This window comes from Esox lucius, chromosome 2, assembly GCF_011004845.1.
Source record: "Esox lucius isolate fEsoLuc1 chromosome 2, fEsoLuc1.pri, whole genome shotgun sequence".
NCBI lineage: Eukaryota > Metazoa > Chordata > Actinopteri > Esociformes > Esocidae > Esox > Esox lucius.
The window spans coordinates 26,837,567-26,856,800 of NC_047570.1; the positions used below are offsets into that span (position 1 = coordinate 26,837,567).

General features: G+C 43.1%; 1 protein-coding gene across 5 annotated transcripts in view; it reads left to right on the forward strand.

The window, feature by feature from the left end:
* LOC105022641 (protein unc-13 homolog C) overlaps positions 1-19,234 on the forward strand; it is a 151,006-nt gene that overhangs the window by 62,145 nt on the left and 69,627 nt on the right. For 4 of the 5 annotated variants that reach the window (XM_034296733.1, XM_010891248.4, XM_013137480.4 and 1 more), the window contains exons 5-10: positions 1,384-1,462; positions 5,091-5,096; positions 6,522-6,593; positions 11,918-12,137; positions 15,667-15,894; positions 18,509-18,650. In XM_034296733.1, coding sequence (XP_034152624.1) covers positions 1,384-1,462; positions 5,091-5,096; positions 6,522-6,593; positions 11,918-12,137; positions 15,667-15,894; positions 18,509-18,650 — 747 coding nt within the window. The remainder of the gene's footprint in view (positions 1-1,383; positions 1,463-5,090; positions 5,097-6,521; positions 6,594-11,917; positions 12,138-15,666; positions 15,895-18,508; positions 18,651-19,234) is intronic. The other variant, XM_010891250.4, reaches the window with a different exon arrangement.

Genomic DNA, 19,234 nt, shown 5'->3' on the forward strand with positions numbered 1-19,234 from the left:
ACACATCTTATGGATCCTGTAAAACACACTGAGACATGTGTGTGTGTGTGTGTGTCTGTGGTACAGTTGTGTTGTGTGCCAGCCTGCTAGCCTGTGTTCACGCATGTCTCTCTCTGTTGATGAATGAGTCATGTCTGTGTGTTAAAGCAGAATGGTTAATGCCTCTGTGGGCAGGTGAACCCATTTGGCCCTGAACCCTCAGGCTTCCAGGCCGACCCAAGAGACCACATTTCACATCACCTATGTTTAACGATGCTTTAAGAAGCATTAGTAACTTCCGCTATACAGCATTTACTGTGTCCAACAATGAAGATATAGATTGTTGTTGTTAAGGCTGACGTAATCTAGAACACTTAAGTACCTTGTGTTAGTTTTGTTGTCTCTCTCTGCCTAGTCTCTGTTCTTAGTTTCTCTGTCCAAATCTTTCTTCCCAAACCTCTATCCCCATTTTTTCTGTCTTTTCATTCCCCATACCAAGGCACTCCCCACATGCTTCCCTTCTGCAGTCTCTGACCCCCCAGTTTATTTCCATAAGCCTCTCTCGCCAGGCCTCCATCCTTCAGCCTCGCTCCTCCATCGTCCCACCTCCAGTCTCTCACCCCAGGGCTCTCTCCCCCTGACACTGACCTGGACCCCTGCCCTTGGCTTCTGCCCCGCCAGCTGGTGTTGGTCTATGAAGCAGCTGGAACTGGAGCAGACCCACTTACCCAGCCGCACACACAGACACACACCTGACCACCACGGCCCTCAGAGACACATACACACGAACTTTGCATTTACACACGAACAGACGGTCGTACAAAGACCCACAGACACAAGCACACATACGGACACGCATGAAATGACTCCTACATTAACATATCACACGCACAAAACTCTCCAGTGATATCTAAAGCCATTCTCGCCAGTTTCGCAGTAGTCTCCCGTCTCTTTTTTGCCAAGCATCTCCTCTCACCTGCTGGGGGTGCCTGCTACCCCCCCAGTGACAGAGCGACACCGATTGAGACAGAGAGAGAAAGACACGGATATAGGCAGCGAGCGAGAGCGGCGGCCCGCGCAACATTTAAAGGCCGCGGACACATTCAACATTTAAAGGACACGGACAAACGTCTCATATTGCCCGTTCAAATATGCGAAGCCCGCGTGGGCGGAAAAGGAAAAGACGACCCAAGCTGGCCAGAGGAAGCCCAGCCTGGGCCTTGTAGGGCGGACGGGTTAGCGGGGCTTCTGGGAACTCCGGAGGGAGAGATGGGAGCATGACGTATGACCTGTGTGTTTGCCAGACCTCTTAAATCAACCTCGCACTGTTTAGCCCGGTAATGTCCCCCTCTACACGGCATTATTATGATATTAATAGGCCTTAAACCTGTCTGCTTCCAACAGAGCCGGCTGCATTCTTTACGGCATTGACAGCATGCCAGATTTACGCCGCAAGAGGACTGTACCTATTGTCCGAGACCTGGTGAGTTATGCGCCTCCGCAAGGTTATGCGTGATTTATATTGTAGCAGATTGGCGGACTATCTTACTGCCTCTGCGTGTGGGCAGACGCGGCACCAGCCTGACGGGGGGGGGCTGTGTTGTGGCGCCCCTGGCCCGACGTTGGAGCGGGCTGTGTGCCGGGTCCGTCCCGATTGGCACCCTGTGCCCTGCGTAGTGCACTGCTTTTGACCAGAGCCGTCTGGGCCCCGGTCTAAAGTAGTGCACAAACAAAGGGAAAAAGGGTGCCATTTAGGAAGTAAGCTTTGGGATATGTAGCTGTTAGCCTGTTGTAAGTCTTCTTGCAGTTTGGTTAGTGGGAGAGTGAGAGAGCATTACTATTAAATGCGAGGGTTTCAACACGTTGACGGGACTCAACAGTTTGTTTTACGCGAAACAGATTGTGTCAGATTACACTGAGGGCTGGGCTGTATTTCAAGTTATGGTATTTTTACGTCTGTAGTGTAGAATAGTGGAGCGTTTTCCCAAGGATACATCCCAATGATATCCTATCTACTTTATAGTGCACTAAAAACTAATAGTAGTACTAGTGGTAGTGCTTGTCATAACTTCTCATATAGTAACGGTTGGAGTAATAGTAGTAGTAGAAATAGTAATACTAGTAGTAGTAGTAGTAGTAGTAGTAGTAGAAATAGTAATAGTAGTAGAAATAGCAGTAGTAATAGTAGTCATGGTAATATTAGTTGTAGTCATAGCAGTAATGATAATTATAGTATTTAGTATTCATGCTTCTAATGATAATAATAGAAACATAAGTTGTGATAGTGATGTGTTAGTGTTGTAATGCTGATATTTTGTTTGTGAAGTCTTGTGCTTCAATGTCTGTTTTTCATAATTCATAAATATATAATTATCTTTATTAGGTTGTGGCTATATGTAGATATAAAATAATTATCCTTTACATAAGTTGTACTAATAATTAAGGGAATTTTCTGTAACAGACATATTGAGCTCTCATTAGGAATTGCTAGTTCTCTCTCCAAATCAAATATTTAAAATTCCTTCCTGGCAAAAAGTACATCTGGTAGAGATTATAATATTACCTTGATGTTAATTAAAGCCATATCTAGTTTCTGATAACTGTTTATATCACAGTGAACAACATGAGTTGATGCTGTATTTGTCCATATCTCTCATGAAAATTAATAACCAACAATGTCTTGGTGAGTATGAGGTTGTCATCCTTGTTTCTGGGGTTTTGCGTGTATATTTGATATTTACCATTCCTTACACAAACCCATAACAGCTATGGGAGATATTTTTCAGTGAGTTGTCAGATTTCAGGCGAACGCTTCAAGCTGAAACCTTGACATTTTAACTGCTCTGCAGGTAGGACTCAAACAAACAAGACAATTAACTGATACTATTTGAAATGTTGACAACTCAACCCAAAAATATATCTATCTGAGGACTTCATTGATTTCTGATTTAACTGTTCTGAGGCTTTAAATCATTGTAAAAGCAATGCTGCAAAAAAAAGCCTTTTACACCCACCCGGATGAAGTCAGTAATCTCTGTTATAATTGGTTCCCCCTCTCATGCCTCTCCTCTGTCAGCGTCCCCCATTGGCTGTGTGATTGCTTCAGGGCAGCAACAGCAATCTTGTTGGCTGGGACAGGAGGGATCCCCACCAATCACAGTGGGGTGCAAAAATAATTTAAAGAAAATCTCATTTAAAAAATGACTTCTTTAGCCAAAGCTCAATAACTCTACACTCAGTACCATCCGGACTCAGGGTTTTAGTATGTAATGCTTGACTCAAGTTTTCCTGTTACCTGCTAATGCTTGCAGTAACCTTAGGGGTATAACAGTGCATGTTAGCCACTTAAACTTACATCAACACTCTGGGTTCATGTAGAGGTGGCATCCCTCCTACATCCCTTTGCTTTCAGAGCCTATGGCTACTCCAAACATGGCTGAACCCACATAACACCATGGCCATGGCACTTTACCATAGCTGGGCTGCAGACAGGGCTAGACCTCGGCCGGCCGGCCTTACACCCGGAGAACTACTGGGCATGCAGGATTCCCAAACCGACCTCCACATGGAAATGTGCGCAGGGCACGTCTTTGCAACCCGAGATTGCACGTTTTATCTAGCAATATTACACTGACATATTTACATCTGGAGATCAGGATGGGTTTCCCAGCGGGCAAAACTGGTGAACAGCTTATTTTACTGATTATAATGAGAGTGTTTTCCATAGTGTGAGTTACACATGCACTGCAGCACGTCCGTTATTTCCAGTGGGAGAATCTGTTTTAAATTGTGTTGTTATAACCAGATTACAACCAAACAGCTATTGATACGTAAATTCAGCTAACATGACATCATTACACATTAAAACCACAGTCGTTCTTTTATGAACTGGTTATAATGATGACTTGCGAAATAGCTTTGCCTGCTGTTTCTTGCTCCAGCCGTGCTCCAACACACCTGGTTCTCCAAAACAGCTGCTTTGTCTGCGCCTACATTGAGCTGAAAGGTGTGTTAGTTGGAGCAAGGCTGGAGCAAACATCTGCAACTGCAGTAGCTCTCCAGCAGCAGGATTGGCCGCCCCCGGGCTAGATGATGGTAAAGACTGAGTCAATATTGTCAGCTGTCCGTGTCTGCATTTTCCTATCTATTTGTTAGCGTCTCTAATATCAACCTGGTCCAGATTCTTAAGTTCCTCTGATATCAACCTGGTCCAGATCTGCATGTGCTTTAGCCAACATAGCATACAGTATGGGCCCTGTTCCCACGACACGATTCTTTATGGGAGTTGGCTAGAGCACATACAGATAGATGTACAGTAGGACTCGGCTGTCCTCTAGTGTAATGATAAGTGTGTATCTCCCTTTATCTTCCTTCTCTCCACACTCAGGACATTAATGTGACTATTTAATGTATTATGTTAGTTAGTGGACTGTCTGTGAGTCAGTGGCGTACAGTACAACTGGCTTCACTGTAATCGTACCTGCGTGTACCCGTCTGTCCTGTTTGGTGTTTGTCTGTTGGTGTGTCCGCCACACTTACTTACGTGCAGAAGAGACAGCGGAAAATATTAATACCAAATGCTTCATCTTACAGAAATGGAGCCAGTAGTCTTTCCCTGACCACTTGACTTGACCGAGAAACTCTGAGCGAGTGATGGCTAGCTGGCGATTATCTCATGGTCAAGTCTGGTCAGGAAAAACACACTTGGATCTATACATGTACAGAGATTGAAACTAGAAATACCAAGCATGAATGCAATTCGGTAATGTTTAATGCATGAACATGTACATTATTCTATAGATTGTGTGACTCTCAAGGACTGAGATGACTGGTTCCATAGAGCTGACCTGTAATGCATGGCAGCAGACTGTCTTCGTTATGAAGCTCTGTTCAACGAAGTGGATATTCTACGTGCGAAATCAATCCGTCTCAAATGACACACTTTCCCTTTAAAGTGCACTATTTTGGACCAGAGCCTGAAGACTCTGACCAAAAGAAGTGCACTGCACTGGGGACAGGGTGCCGTTTAGGATGTCTGTTTCCCAGACATACAGCTTCTAATTACATCCCTTTGTTTTGTTTTTTTCATTGCGTCTCTTGGAAACCATCAGGCTATGGTGAGTCAAATCCTTTTACGTTAACATTTCAAAACCCAGTTTATTTGACTCTGTGACATATTGTTGTGGCCTTAGTAATGACCAAGAAGCTCTGTAGAGATTAACTCTTCTGGAGATGGAAGAAATGTGTCTATGAGAGACCTGCATGCTCAAACACTCTTTGAAATTATTTCTGTTACTTTATGTTTGATTGAGACGGCCTCACTCAATGGACCAAAGGAATAGTCCATAGTGCAAACCCTTGTCCCAGAATACCTGTCACTCCAGGAAGAATAAATCAAATTATTTGAATAATATAATATTTGAAGCCAGTTCTGCAGTGTGGTCTCTGATGGTGGGGTATGGGACCGCCGTGAAAACAGATTACTTTGTAACTTAGTCCCTTTTCTTCTCAGTTTGTCTGTTATGGGCAGAGCCGCGAAGAAGATAAAGATTCGTTTGTGAAACTTAGACTTTTTTCCCTCAGTCAACGTCCCTGAAAGGAGAGCCAGAGGCCACAGAGAGAAGAGAGCGTGTTCACAACCTTATTAAACAAACTAGACAAACCAATCAACGAACAGAGGCCACAGACCAGACTAACTGAGATAGTGCAGCTTCTAATCTCTCTCTAAACTAATTGTTACAGTTTTAAAGAAAATGTTCTTCAGTTAAATTATTTTTTCCAGGCAACAGAGAGAATTTTACACTGCCATACAATTCTACTTAATCTGCCATGGGGGAGAGAGACAATTCTGTCGTGGGAAGTCATAAGTACTAAAAGTCTACTATGTTAAATTTTTTACAAAATGTAACATAGTAAAATTAATTAAACGCATAACCATATATAATAATATATTTTTTACATGGACTGTCACTTAAAAATAAACGCATAACCAAATATCTAAATTGTACATTAATTGTTCTAACGAAACTCAACAGTGGTTTTAGCCTGACTGGCGGACCAACGCTTTCATATCCCTGATGTACGATATGCATGGAAACAAAGCTTATTTTGTAGTTAAAGCTGATGTTGGTCTCGGTGGCAATGCATTTTAACTGATCACAGAGAGACAAGGCTCGTCTCTCTCTGTTAAAAACTCAAGCATGGAGACTTGTTTCCCAAATGACACACTATTGCCTATAGAGTGCACTACATTTGACCAGGGTCGTTGGGGCTTGGATGAAAAGTATTTAAATAAGGAGTATGGCACCAATGGGAATGCATGGTGATGGCTGCTCTACAGGGGTCCACAATCACAGAGACTAGCTGAAAGTGAGGAGCAGACAGTGGCCTGTGTGGCAGACACTTAAGGGATACAGAAGTACATTTCAGCATTAGGATGTGCTTGACCCTCCGTGGCTGCTACTTGTGACAATACTGTTGTAACGCAACAAGAATCTTCCAATCTCTTGTCTCCCCTCTCTCTTTCTCTGGCGCCCCATCAGACTCTGGCTGCTCGAAAGGCAGGCATCTCGTTCGCCTTGGTGACCAGATCGACCCTGAACAACGAGGACCTGGTAGGTCACCCGATGTACGGTTTACATGCAAATGACTGACCAATCAGATCATCCAAATGTAAACAGATGTTATGTGTGAGTGTCCATGCGTGTAGGTGTGTGTGTGTCAGGGGAACACAGAGCTGGGGGGTAAGGGGCTTTGACAGGTACAGACAGCCCTCCAGCGTGTTCAGGCTGTCACTTTGACACCTGTTTTTTTTTTTTTCTGTGTGTGTTCACAGATTGTCATAAAAACTGCATGTAGTGCTGTACTGGAACTATCCAGGACCTAAAGTAGCATGTCTGTAAGAAATAGATTAGCTAGAAGGTCCAACTTAATTACCCTATTTCATTGCTATAGAGACAAATTTCCATCAGTAGCCTGTTTGTAGAGTCTAACTGGATTTGCCTGTTTCATCACTGTAAAGACTAGATTAGCTAAAGGAGCTTGTCAGTACTGGAGAAATGAACAGGTAGACAGACAGCCATGGTGAGAGACAATGTGCTTAATGATGAACACTGCTGTGACGCACAAGAATCACATAACGAGAAAGAGAGAGGGAGCGCGTAAGAGAGAGACCCGAATGTCTCAATCGATGGAGGTAGAATTTGTCTTCCTTTTCCCTTGACCTCCAGAGCTTTATGCTTTAATTGATTGCAATCCCTCCCTCCCTCCTTCTCGCCATTCCTCCCACTAAATAAATCAAGACAGTTGAATGGGATACTAAATGGTCTAATGGCACTAATGCTGTAGCGGTAATGCAGTGTAGCACCAATCCTGTTCACCACAGAAATGGCCCAGTACCAATAACCTGTAGGTAGCATTAATACATTAACGTGTACTATAGGTAATGTTGTTATACTGTATTATTAAAGTAAAGTCGTTTATTATTGTATTATTCCACTCCAGTTAGTTAATTTTGCTTTCCAAATTCCCCTTTGAGACTTACAGTCATTACATATTTTTGTTCTGGCCATTAACTAGAAAGGTGTGCTAGCACTGTAATGGCTAAAATACAAGGGATGGCTAGAGGCCCCTGAGGAGATGTTGGAAAAATAAGTTGCAGTTAATTAAAATGTAGCAGTGTATTGTGGGAACTGTAGTCCTTAGTATGTCTGTAGATGGGAATTGTAGTGTTAAATACAGCTGCTGATTGTGGGACTTGTTGTCCTGAGTGCAGCTGCATATGACAGTAGCAGTCCTTTGGGTAGCTGCAGATTGTGTCATGGTTTTAAGTAGGACGAACAGATGTTGGTGTTTTATCCGCTGCATTAAGTCGATGAGAGAACATCCCTAAGAGAACTGTATATCAGATCACTCTGTTTACACCCATATGCTTCTGAGAGGAGAGGAGAAGAAAGGATAGGAGATGAGGAGATGAGAGGAGGCATTACAGTAAGCCTGGCAGTTTGGTTTCTATATTGTCATTTACCCAGCAGCAGTGAGAGGGACAAACAAGTCTACTCAGTACAGATGTGCCCTCCCAACCATCTCTTTCACATCTCTTTTCCTCTCTTTTTTTCCTCTCTTTCTCTTTTGTCTCTCTCTCTCTCTATCTTCCTCTCTGCTTTGCATCTTAGAGCAGAAAGATCAGGCAGGGCATCTGTGTGTCCGTCTAAAGAACTGGACATCTCCACATTGACTGGACAATGTACTGGTTTGGGGATCCTGCCAAGTTTATATCTCTGAAGAATGTTACATTTGTCCAGTTCCCCTGATTCAGAACCGGCCACTAGGGGCAGCAATGAATACTATTACCCTCTATTAGGCTGGCAGTTTGCTAGGGCGTTGTGGACAGGGATGGTAGCTGGGCGTCAGCTGCAAGCTTCCAGCTCCAAAGCTTAGATTTTTAGTCCTAGAATATGGAACCATGAAAAACATTTTTTATTCCAATGACATTTGCTTTTACTTCAGTGGTGTTTAACATGCATTGTAAAACGCATACAGTACATAAAATGGGCAATCAGAATATACTAAAATATTACTTTATATTGCTTTTTAAGTGGTCTTCCATTTTCATTTTTACAGTTTGACTGCAAAGGTACTTACATTTGATTGATAACAAACTGTGGAGCCCTCAAAATCAGCGGCGTTCAATTTTTTCATTACAACCCTCTAATCAGGGACTATAATTAATGATGAGGTACAACAGAAAACCAGCATGCTCTGGACCTCGTAGCTTAAGATGAGATTTCCCCTGTTCTAGAGACCTAGTTTAAGTAATGAACTGGTTCCACCGAGGGCTGAGTGTCTGCAGGTTTTCGCTCTTACCTCGTGCTTGATTGATTTATTAGGTCTGTAATTTGTTAGATCTCCCTTTACCAAGTTGTAAAGGTTTCAGTTGGATACCAATTGAAAGAAACAAACAAAATCCAGCATACACTCCTTGGAAGTAATATATTACGTTAGTTTCTACCTCCTACCTTGTTTTTGTGTCTTCAGAAAACAGACAACAACAACAACTCTGAAGAAATATTTATGTAGTTCTGGACAAAACTGCAGAAATTAGTTTGTTCCTCTGATAAAAACATTTTTTATAATGTAAAACATACTCCTTTGTAGTTCAAATGGTTAACTACTACAAATATCTTATTTTTAGATCCTTTTACTCATATCAAACACTGCAAAAGTCAGATGCATTATAACACATTGATGCCTTACATTAGAGGGTTCCCAAGAGTCTGACGGACCCAGTAAAAAAAGGACATCTTTACCACAAACACCCACCAAACTATTTATAACAGAATGAGATGACCACAAGCCATGTTGCTGGCAAGACACTTCTGGGAGTTGTCACCACTTGGAATGGATTTACGTGTAATAAAATTCAATGCCTAAAAAAACACATAAATCAACATTCATTTTCAGTACAAAAAAAATATAATGTCAGATTCAGTAATGAATTGCAGTCATGGTATCTTGCTATCCAGGGAGGCTTGTGTAGAGGCCTTGTGACAAACTGGGTTAAACCAGTGTCATATATCTCCTTGCCTCAAGACTGTGTTAGCCCTCTGAGCTCATGCCTAGGCACTTTAACTACACATTATGACGAATGGCCATTAACAATAAAAACTGCCATGACGTGTCACTTTCTTTCTCTTCCTCTTTCTCTCTCTTGGTCTCTTGGTCAGAGATACAACAGCTAGGTAGCTAGCAGCAAAAACACAAACATATGACAGCTTGTAGCTGCCATGCTTTGTTCCTGAAAGTAACAGTAAGGATGTGACCCACCTGATAGTTATCCAAGTCTGACAGGCCTGGATTAAAGAGGGATTTAGGAAGAAGGGAAGGAATGGAGGGATGAAAGAGAAGAGGAAAGGGAGAATTGGAGAGGGAGATGCTCTTATCCTGGGCTCTTCTCTGGGCTATAGTTTTAAAGGACTCAGCAGCCTCCTCTGGACTGTGTGTGTTTAAAGGCTTAACAGCCTGGTCTATAGTCTATCTGTGTGTGGATGGGTGTGGGTGCATGTGTGTGTGGATGCTTGTGGGTGTATGTATGTGTGTGTGTGTTTGTGCGTGTGTGCGTGTGTGCACGGTGTGTTTAAAGGCTCAGCAGCCAGCCTGTAGATAAGATGATGGAGAGGGTTTCCTGTCCTGGCCTGGGGCCATGTGATGTCACAGAGATCACTCATCTACATCTGCCTCCTCTCAACCTCCTCAGATTAAAACAACAGTCATCTCATCTCCTCTCTCACATTACTGTGTGCGCGTGCGCGTGCGCGTGCGTGTGTGTGTGTGTGATTGAGAGAAAGGATTGCTGGACATTTCATTAGCAGCCTGTGGCTGTGTGTTAGGTTGCCATGAAGCCTCTGTGGTGGCCTGCAGAAACTCTGGGAGACAGTGTGATGACAGGTTGAAGGACTACAGTCATTGTTCTAAGGGATGGAGGGAGTCATGGAGGTAGTAAGGGAGGAGAAATGAGTGCTCAATAGAGAAAGCATCGTCATCTTGAGAAGGGCAGTATGTCACCTTTCTGTGCCTTGTTTCCCGCCCTCTCTGACACACTGCAAAACGCTGTAAATTCACCGACCTCCTGATTCCTTCAGCACAACACTGACATCACCCGCTGGGATTCAAGCCTGTGCTTTCATCCTCCAGAAGCATGGCTGAACACAGTGTTAACACGCAGACTTCCACACGTGCTCACACACACACACACACACACACGCTCACACACACACACAGACGCAAGAAATGCACAAAGATTACACATTTTACATTCAACTATAATTGGGGGAACCTTAAATATTGTTAGCTAGTAAAATTACTACTTTCCTTAACCCCAAAAGCAACGATGGCCAAAATGTCTGGATTGTTGTATTATCCTTGCAGGGATTTCTGTGCACTCACGCGTGCATACACTTCCCTTTTCTCTCTCTCTCTCTCTCTCTTTCTCTCTCTCTCTCTCTCTCTGTCTCTACCCGTCACAGTAAAGCATTTTGTTTGGATAGGCTGATCTCCATAAAGAACTCTCCCAGAACAAAGAAAGTGTATTAGGTCAATCCCACAAAAAGCTATCTGGATGCAATTTATTTAGCTTGAAGCCAAGTTGCATCTGGATTTTATTGGATTTGCATAACAACATACCAATCCTATTTCATGCATCTAACTCAATGTCCAATCGAGAGCAGAAAACACGTGACACATAATATTGTTCCAATAAAACCTTCAGCTTTGATGTCATGATAACACAGCTGTCAGAACTGCTGCAGACCACGCCGAAAGAGACAGACATGCAGACCAGCCAACCTGTGTGCATTTTGCATGTTGTTAAGACCTTGTGGTTGGAGATTGCGCAGTTATCTCCTGACTCTGACTCAAAGGGTCTTATATTTAATCCCAGTGTCTGACAAAACTACTATAGAGTATGTTATTTATTTATTTATTTTCATTTGAATCCTTACCCAAACCTTCACTCTTAACAAATCTTAATGAAAACCTGACCCTAAACCTAACCCTCCCCCTCACCAGTCAAAATCAATACCTACATCCAACACCCTGTCCTTTAACGATCATCTCCCTGGGACATTTGCGATTATTCCTCATCCAGGATTTATTGAGACTGGACTAACCCTGGGGATGCATCACCTTTAGTGAACTCTGACATTTAGCCTTTCCTTTTTATATTTATGCTTTGTGTGTCTGTGTGTGTGTATGAATGAAGATCTTTGTTTCTGTATAGTAACACTTTATAAACAGAATTCAGACAATCTACTCTGTCTTTTTCATCCCTCCCTTCTCTTAACTTCTCCATCTCTCCTTTTTTCCCCTTCTCTCCTTCACCTTTTCCTTTTTCATTCTATCACCTGTTTGTTCTTTCCCTCTCTCCTATTGTCTGTACCAGAAACTACACGTGTTTAGGAAGACTTTGCAGGCGTTGATCTACCCCATATCGTCTACGACGCCTCATAACTTCGAGGTGTGGACGGCCACGGCGCCTACATACTGTCATGAGTGTGAGGGGCTGCTTTGGGGCATTGCCAGGCAGGGCATGCGCTGTTCCGAATGTGGCGTCAAATGCCACGAGAAATGCCAGGATCTACTCAACGCTGATTGTCTACAGAGTAAGGAAATCCACACAGAATGGCATACACACACACATTCTCTCTCTCTCTCTCTCTCTCTCTCTCTCATACACACACACACAACATTCCTCAATATGTTGTTGCAGATTTAATGCAGCAATGGGACAAATCTTTTTTTATGACCACCTTTTGATCCTGACCAATTTACAAGGGGAGTGCTGTGACTGTCCGCTGGTGCTGAAGTTCACAAGCATGATTACAGTATGTGGCTGTCCACTGCCATGGTGCTGAATGGCACATTCCTGCTTTTACAACGCGTTTGTTTTCAGCAGCACCACTGGACATTCTACTCCCCGTAGAAAACACAAGCTGGCATGTGTGTGTTCTGTGTTTGATGATGTCTCCAGCCTTACAGCGAACGGACCGTCGCTGGCTTTCACTGACACATTTCTCTGCCTCCCAGCCTGATTTAAAGTCTGCTTATTTCTGGGCAACCCAGAAACACACACACACACACATATACAGTATCTCACAAAAGTGAGTACACCCCTCACATTTCTGCAGATATTTGATTATATCTTTACATGTGACAACACTGAAGAAATGACAATTTGCTACAATGTAAAGTAGTGAGTGCACAGCTTGTATAACAGGGTAAATTTGCTGTCCCTTCAAAATAACTCAACACACAGCCATTAATGTCTAAACCTCTGGCAACATAAGTGAGTACAACCCTAGGTGAAAATGTCCAAATTGGGCCCAATTAGCCTTTTTCCCTCCCCGGTGTCATGTGACTCGTTAGTGTTACAAGGTCTCAGGTGTGAATGGGGAGCAGGTGTGTTAAATTTGGTGTTATCGCTCTCACACTCCTTTATACTGGTCACTGGAAGTTCAACATGGCACCTCATGGCAAAAAACTCTCTGAGGATCTGAAAAAAAGAATTGTTGCTCTACTTAAAGATGGCCTAGGTTATAAGAAGATTGCCAAGACCCTGAAACTGAGCGGCAGCACGGTGGTCAAGACCATACAGCGGTTTAACAGGACAGGTTCCACTCAGAACAGGCCTCGCCATGGTCAACCAAAGAAGCTGAGAGCACATGCTCAGCGTCATATCCAGAGGTTGTCTTTGGGAAATAGATGTATGAGTGCTGCCAGCATTGCTGCAGAGGTTGAAGGGGTGTGGGGTCAGCCTGTCAGTGCTCAGACCATACGCCGCACACTGCATCAAATTGGTCTGCATGGCTGTCGTCCCAGAATCAAGCCTCTTCTAAAGATGATGCACAAGAAAGCCTGCAAACAGTTTGCTGAAGACAAGCAGACTAAGGACATGGATTACTGGACCATGTCCTATGGTCTGATGAGAGCAAGATAAACGTATTTGGTTCAGATGGTGTCAAGCGTGTGTGGCGGCAACCAGGTGAGGAGTACAAAGACAAGTGTGTTTTGCTTACAGTCAAGCATGGTGGTGGGAGTGTCGTGGTCTGGGGCTGCATGAGAGCTGCCGGCACTGGGGAGCTACAATTCATTGAGGGAATGCCAACATGTACTGTATCATACAGAAGCAGAGCATGATCCCCTCCTTTCAGAAACTGGGCCGCAGGGCAGTATTCCAACATGATAATGACCCCAAACACACCTCCAAGACAACCACTGCCTTGCTAATGAAGCTGAGAGTAATGGTGATAGACTGTCCAAGCATGTCTCCAGACCTAAACCCTATTGAGCATCTGTGGGGCATCCTCAAACGGAAGGTGGAGGAGCGGAAGGTCTCTAACATCCACCAGCTCTGTGATGTCGTCATGGAGGAATTGAAGAGGATTCTAGTGGCAACCTGTGAAGCTATGGTGAACTCCATGCCCAAGAGTGTTAAGGCAATGCTGGAAAATAATGGTGACCACATAAAAAATTGACACTTAGGGCCCAATTTGGACATTTTCACTTAGGGGTGTACTCACTTTTGTTAGACATTAATGGCTGTATATTGAGTTATTTTGAGGGGACAGCAAATGTACACTGTTATACAAGCTGTACACTCACTAATTTACATTGTAGCAAAGTGCTATTTCTTCAGTGTTGTCTCATGAAAAGATATAATCAAATATTTGCAAGAAATGTGAGGGGTGTACTCACTTTTGCGACATACTGTATATTCCCACTGGTTCCATGTGTTTCACAGTAGTAGCAGGTCATGTTTTGGGTAGTGTCTAGAGGTTTATCATAGCTTGTTCTGATTGGCTGACTGTCGCTGTGTGCCACACTAGCCGCAGGGCTGTCGTCACTCTGAAACGGATTAGCTCCACTCTGAATGATGGAGCACTCAGGGGATGTCCTAAATGCCCCACTATTCCCTATGTGGTGCTCTATGTACCCGTATTGTCCGTGTTCAAATCCAGTACACTGTATAGGATAAGTAATGCCATTTGGTAGACACTCAGAGTGTTCTAATCTAATGATGATAAATGTTTAATCTAATCTCAGTCGCAGGTCATGACCTAACCAAAGATGAACGGCAAGATAACTTGTTTAGAGGAAAAGAGGGAAAGGGTGAATAAGACACAGGAAAGAGAGGGGGGGTGTGGCCTCCAAGTAGGCAAACTCTCTATATCCCCTGCTCTCTGTCTCTCTCTCTCTCTCTCTCTCTGTCACACAAAGACATTGACAGTGTAGGTAACCATGTGTAGACACACCTCTAAAATCACAGTTTTTATGGCTGCCTTGGCGGTCTGAGTCATTTAAATTGAAAACAGGTTCAATGGACCTCTGTTACAATTCAAGAACCCTCCCCCACCAGGAGATGAGTGTTATGTCCCTCAAATGGAATATCAACCGGGAAAAGCTGAAAATCTACAGGGAAAACTGAATTCTGTATTAAAAATGGTATACACTGATGAGGCATACACTGATGATGGTTTAATCTGTAATTTCCCAACAATATAATATATATAACAATCTGTTAAAAATATATTTGGTTGGTTCCCATCCCTTTTTAGCGGGTCATCAACATGGATCATTTCCAGGCTTCCCGTTTGGGTTTTTTCTACATGGTTGTATTCTAAGCACAAACTGTATTTGTAAGGTGGAGTGAGGTGGAGTCAGATTATTGCAAGGGAAGTAGGTTTAAGGATTGTAATCTAATCATGGCGGGATGGAATTTGGGAAATTAACAGAATTCTTCTTGATTTGTGTTATTTTAATAAATCCAAATTCATTTTCCAGTTTTAAATCAACTAACGTAGTATTGTAACTTAATTAATTATATTTATTAAAACATTTGGCCATTACGATATCCTTTAAATCCCTAAACAGTTATGGTAACCAGTCTGTTCTTCTGTCCCTATAAGAGTAATACTGCAAGAGTGTCTGTAAACTGCAACACCAATTACGTTTACAACGATTAGCTATTTTGCTAAATAAGGATTTTCTCAAATGGAGCCTACATAGTCTTGAATGTTCAAAAGTAATTAATTTTATTTCTCCTCTTAAAAATGATTTACACCAAGTGACACACTGGATAAACACATGCGGTGCTGTCCCCCTGATTGCCTTTCTGTGTGTGTGTTGCTCTAGGAGCTGTGGAGAAAAGTTCCAAGCACGGAGCAGAGGACAAGACCCAGAACATTATCATGGCCATGAAGGAGAGGATGAAGATTCGGGAGAAGAACCGACCGGAGGTGTTTGAGGTCATCCAGGAGATGTTTGGAATCTCTAAAGAGGACTTTACCGGACATCTGAAGTCCGCCAAGCAAGCTGTGCTAGAGGGGACCTCCAAGTGGTCCGCCAAGATCAACATCACAGGCTAGTACAATCGCTAACCCCTAACCAGCTACTACTGCAGGTTGTACTTGAGGGAACTGCCAAGTATAGTCTCCTAGATTTAAATCACAGCTTAAACACTGTGGTCTAATGCAGGTTTGCTAAAGAATAATAAGTTGTTTCAGATCCAATGTACTATTTTCTGCCATTGTTCCCTGCAGCGAGGCACAATCTTGAAAGCATCTAATAGTGGCGAGAGGGTTAAGTCATGATCTTCAGCTTGCATGGTCATTCAATATTTTCTGGATAAAGAGTGGTTGGAGGGGATTGGTTTGAGTACAAGTGTACCGTTTTTTTAAATTAATTTTGTAATCTGTCAACACTCTGTGTGAAGCGTTATTTGCTCTAAGCTTGATTGGCTAATTCCTTTCCCGTGCCAGGTATATTTGATTAGTCTTGCTCTCTCAACCCTTTCAGTTTCCCAGAAAGGCATATACGATTGGCTCCAGTCTGTATTACTTACTCATCTGAACACGCAACTCTGCTATTCCGGCCACAGTCAAAAAATGCAGTATCATTTCTGAAGTGTTAGCCATGAATCGTTGTTCAAGCTTTCAATCTAGTTATATTTTATGTCCACTTTTCGGGGCCATATTTGTTCATTTGCTGTTGTTTACTAGGCTACTTCTCTCCAATATATCTGTCTGGATGTACCTTAATATATGAACAGTTGGAGCGTCCCTCAGCTGTACATTATATAACCTATTCCGGTCTGACATTATGCCGTAAGCTAAGTGCAATCTTTTTTTGTGGGTTAGCATTGCGTGTGAGGCTCATATTTTCACTTAATAACCTACAGTGGCTGCAGTTGCAGTTATTGGCTATTGCGGTTGGGTGTGGGTGACAGTTGACCCGTGCATCTCTAGTAGCTGATCCTGTGACCCTCCTGTTTGCTAGTGTGTGTGTGTGTGTGTGGCTGAGAACAGAGAATATAGATCTATTGGGCTGAATTGGACCAGACTAAGCTGGGCTGAGCTGTATTCTTGCCCAGTTGGCATTCCTGCCATTTCTTGAGTTTCAATCAATTCCCAAGAGACAGAGAGAAAAACAGCCTCCCAGTCCCATCAATCTGCTGGCCTGATTGAACTCCCCGTTTTAGAACCGACTTATTGACTCCTTATATATTTATTATTCATTTCATAAACGCAGACACACATTGATTGTGTAGCACTTTGGCAACAGTGGGACGTGAAGCATTCTGCTGCTAGCTGCAACATCCCAGCACTAGAACTGTGGAGTTGTATATGTTGCTAAGGCATAAGAAATAAAGTGGCTTAATGAACTCCCTCTCTCCGGCACTCCCTTTAATCATTAGAAATGTAAAAAAAATTATGTTTTTGAAGACATGCAGACTTTCAGCTAATTAATATTTAGGGTTCAAGCTACCTGGTTTACAATACAAGGTGCATTACACAGACTCCAAAATTAAAACTACTGCCTATTTCTTTTTGTTCCACCTCTTGCCACACCTCCATCTCCTTCTCCATACCTAGCTCTTCTCCCTTTCCCACTCACTTCTGACCCTGGATGTCGCTTGTCTCTCCCCTTTCATCCCCTCTCCATCTTATCCGCTGTCCTCCCGTCCAGCCCCTCATCCTCTCACCCGGTCCTCCTCTGCTACATCGGCCTTCTCCCCACCTCTCTCTGCCCATCTCCTATTTTACTGTATTTCCTTGTTGCCCAGGGCAACACAAGGCTGTAGCTTCTCAACTGCGGCATCTTTAAGATTGAGAACCTGGCCCACCAGTCTCTGTGAGCGAGGAAAGAGGGGCTGCTGGCTGGGGAGTTATGTTCCATGAATAATACAGTGTTACTCATACATATTTAATATGCAGTGTCCTTTTACCTTTTATGGGCCTATGAAATACTACTTCCTCTCTGAGGTTGAGGATAGGTGTGTGCGATGCTGGTGAACTGGGCTCTTGCGCATATCTGTTGGTAAAGTGATTCACCACCATAAAAGGCTGCTCTACTGGACATACTATTATGACACCTATAGATGATGAACTGAAACCGACATTATTTTTAACTGTTGTGCAGTGAAAACAGCCACATATATGGAAAGCAAATTACTACAATTTTATGAAAATCCATTAGGTTAGATGTGTGTTTTTGACTGTGCGTCCATGACAGCGCCATTCCACCCCCCCAGGGTCTCCATTCACTTGACCTCTTTAACAAAACTATATGTAACATATAATGCAAGGCTCATATATGTTAATAAAATACCCAATACTAAAATGTTATAAACGCATGCCTTAAATATTAAAAGCATTTAGTATGCAGATTGTTACTGTGTATGACTGTTTTTTACTGCTGGGTTAGAACAAAATGGTGGTTAATGCCTTGCTTACTCCTGTCTCCCCTGACTCCTCTTGTCTCCTGCTGTCTCCCCTGCCACCTCTCTTTCTCTCCTGACTCCACTTGTCTCCTCCTGTTTCCCCTGCCACTTATCTTTCTCCCCTGACTCCTCTTGTCTCCTCCTGTCTCCCCTGCCCTCTCTTGTCTCCTGCTGTCTCCCCTGCCTCTTCCCCTCTCCCTCACACCCTCTCTCTCCTCTCTTACTGTCTTCCCTTGTCCTCTTTCCGCCCTGCAGTGATGTGTGCCCAGGGTCTTCAGGCCAAGGACAAAACAGGTTCTAGTGACCCCTATGTAACCGTTCAGGTGGGGAAGACCAAACGACGAACCAAGACCATCTTTGGGAACCTTAACCCAGTCTGGGATGAGAAGTTTTTCTTGTGAGTATCATGGACTTAAGGTCGTCTGTAACATTACTACTAAAATTATCACAGTCATGTGATCGTGTACTACAGACTATTATTACAGACATGTGATCGTGTATTACAGACTCTTATTATAGACATGTGGTCCTGTACTACAGACTCTTATTACAGACATGTGGTCCTGTACTACAGACTATTATTACAGATGTGGTCCTGTACTACAGACTCTTATTACAGACATGTGGTCCTGTACTACAGACTATTATTACAGATGTGGTCCTGTACTACAGACTCTTATTACAGACATGTGGTCCTGTACTACAAACTCTTAGTATAGACATGTCATTCTTGAATGTGATTCAGTGTTATAGAATAATGGACCGTAGACTAATTCTCATTCCATCTGAAGCAATTCTTCCCTCTGTGAACACGGCCTCATTTATAGAGGAAGAACAGGTACGGGCGTTCTGTATGTGTGTTCCCTGCAAAAGGTGGTTCCAGATCGTGTAGCTCTGACACAGTAGGACGCCAGACTGTCCATCTCTATGGACATAGCTCCTGCTAAATGGCATGCATTTCTTTTACTTTCTTTGTGTTTA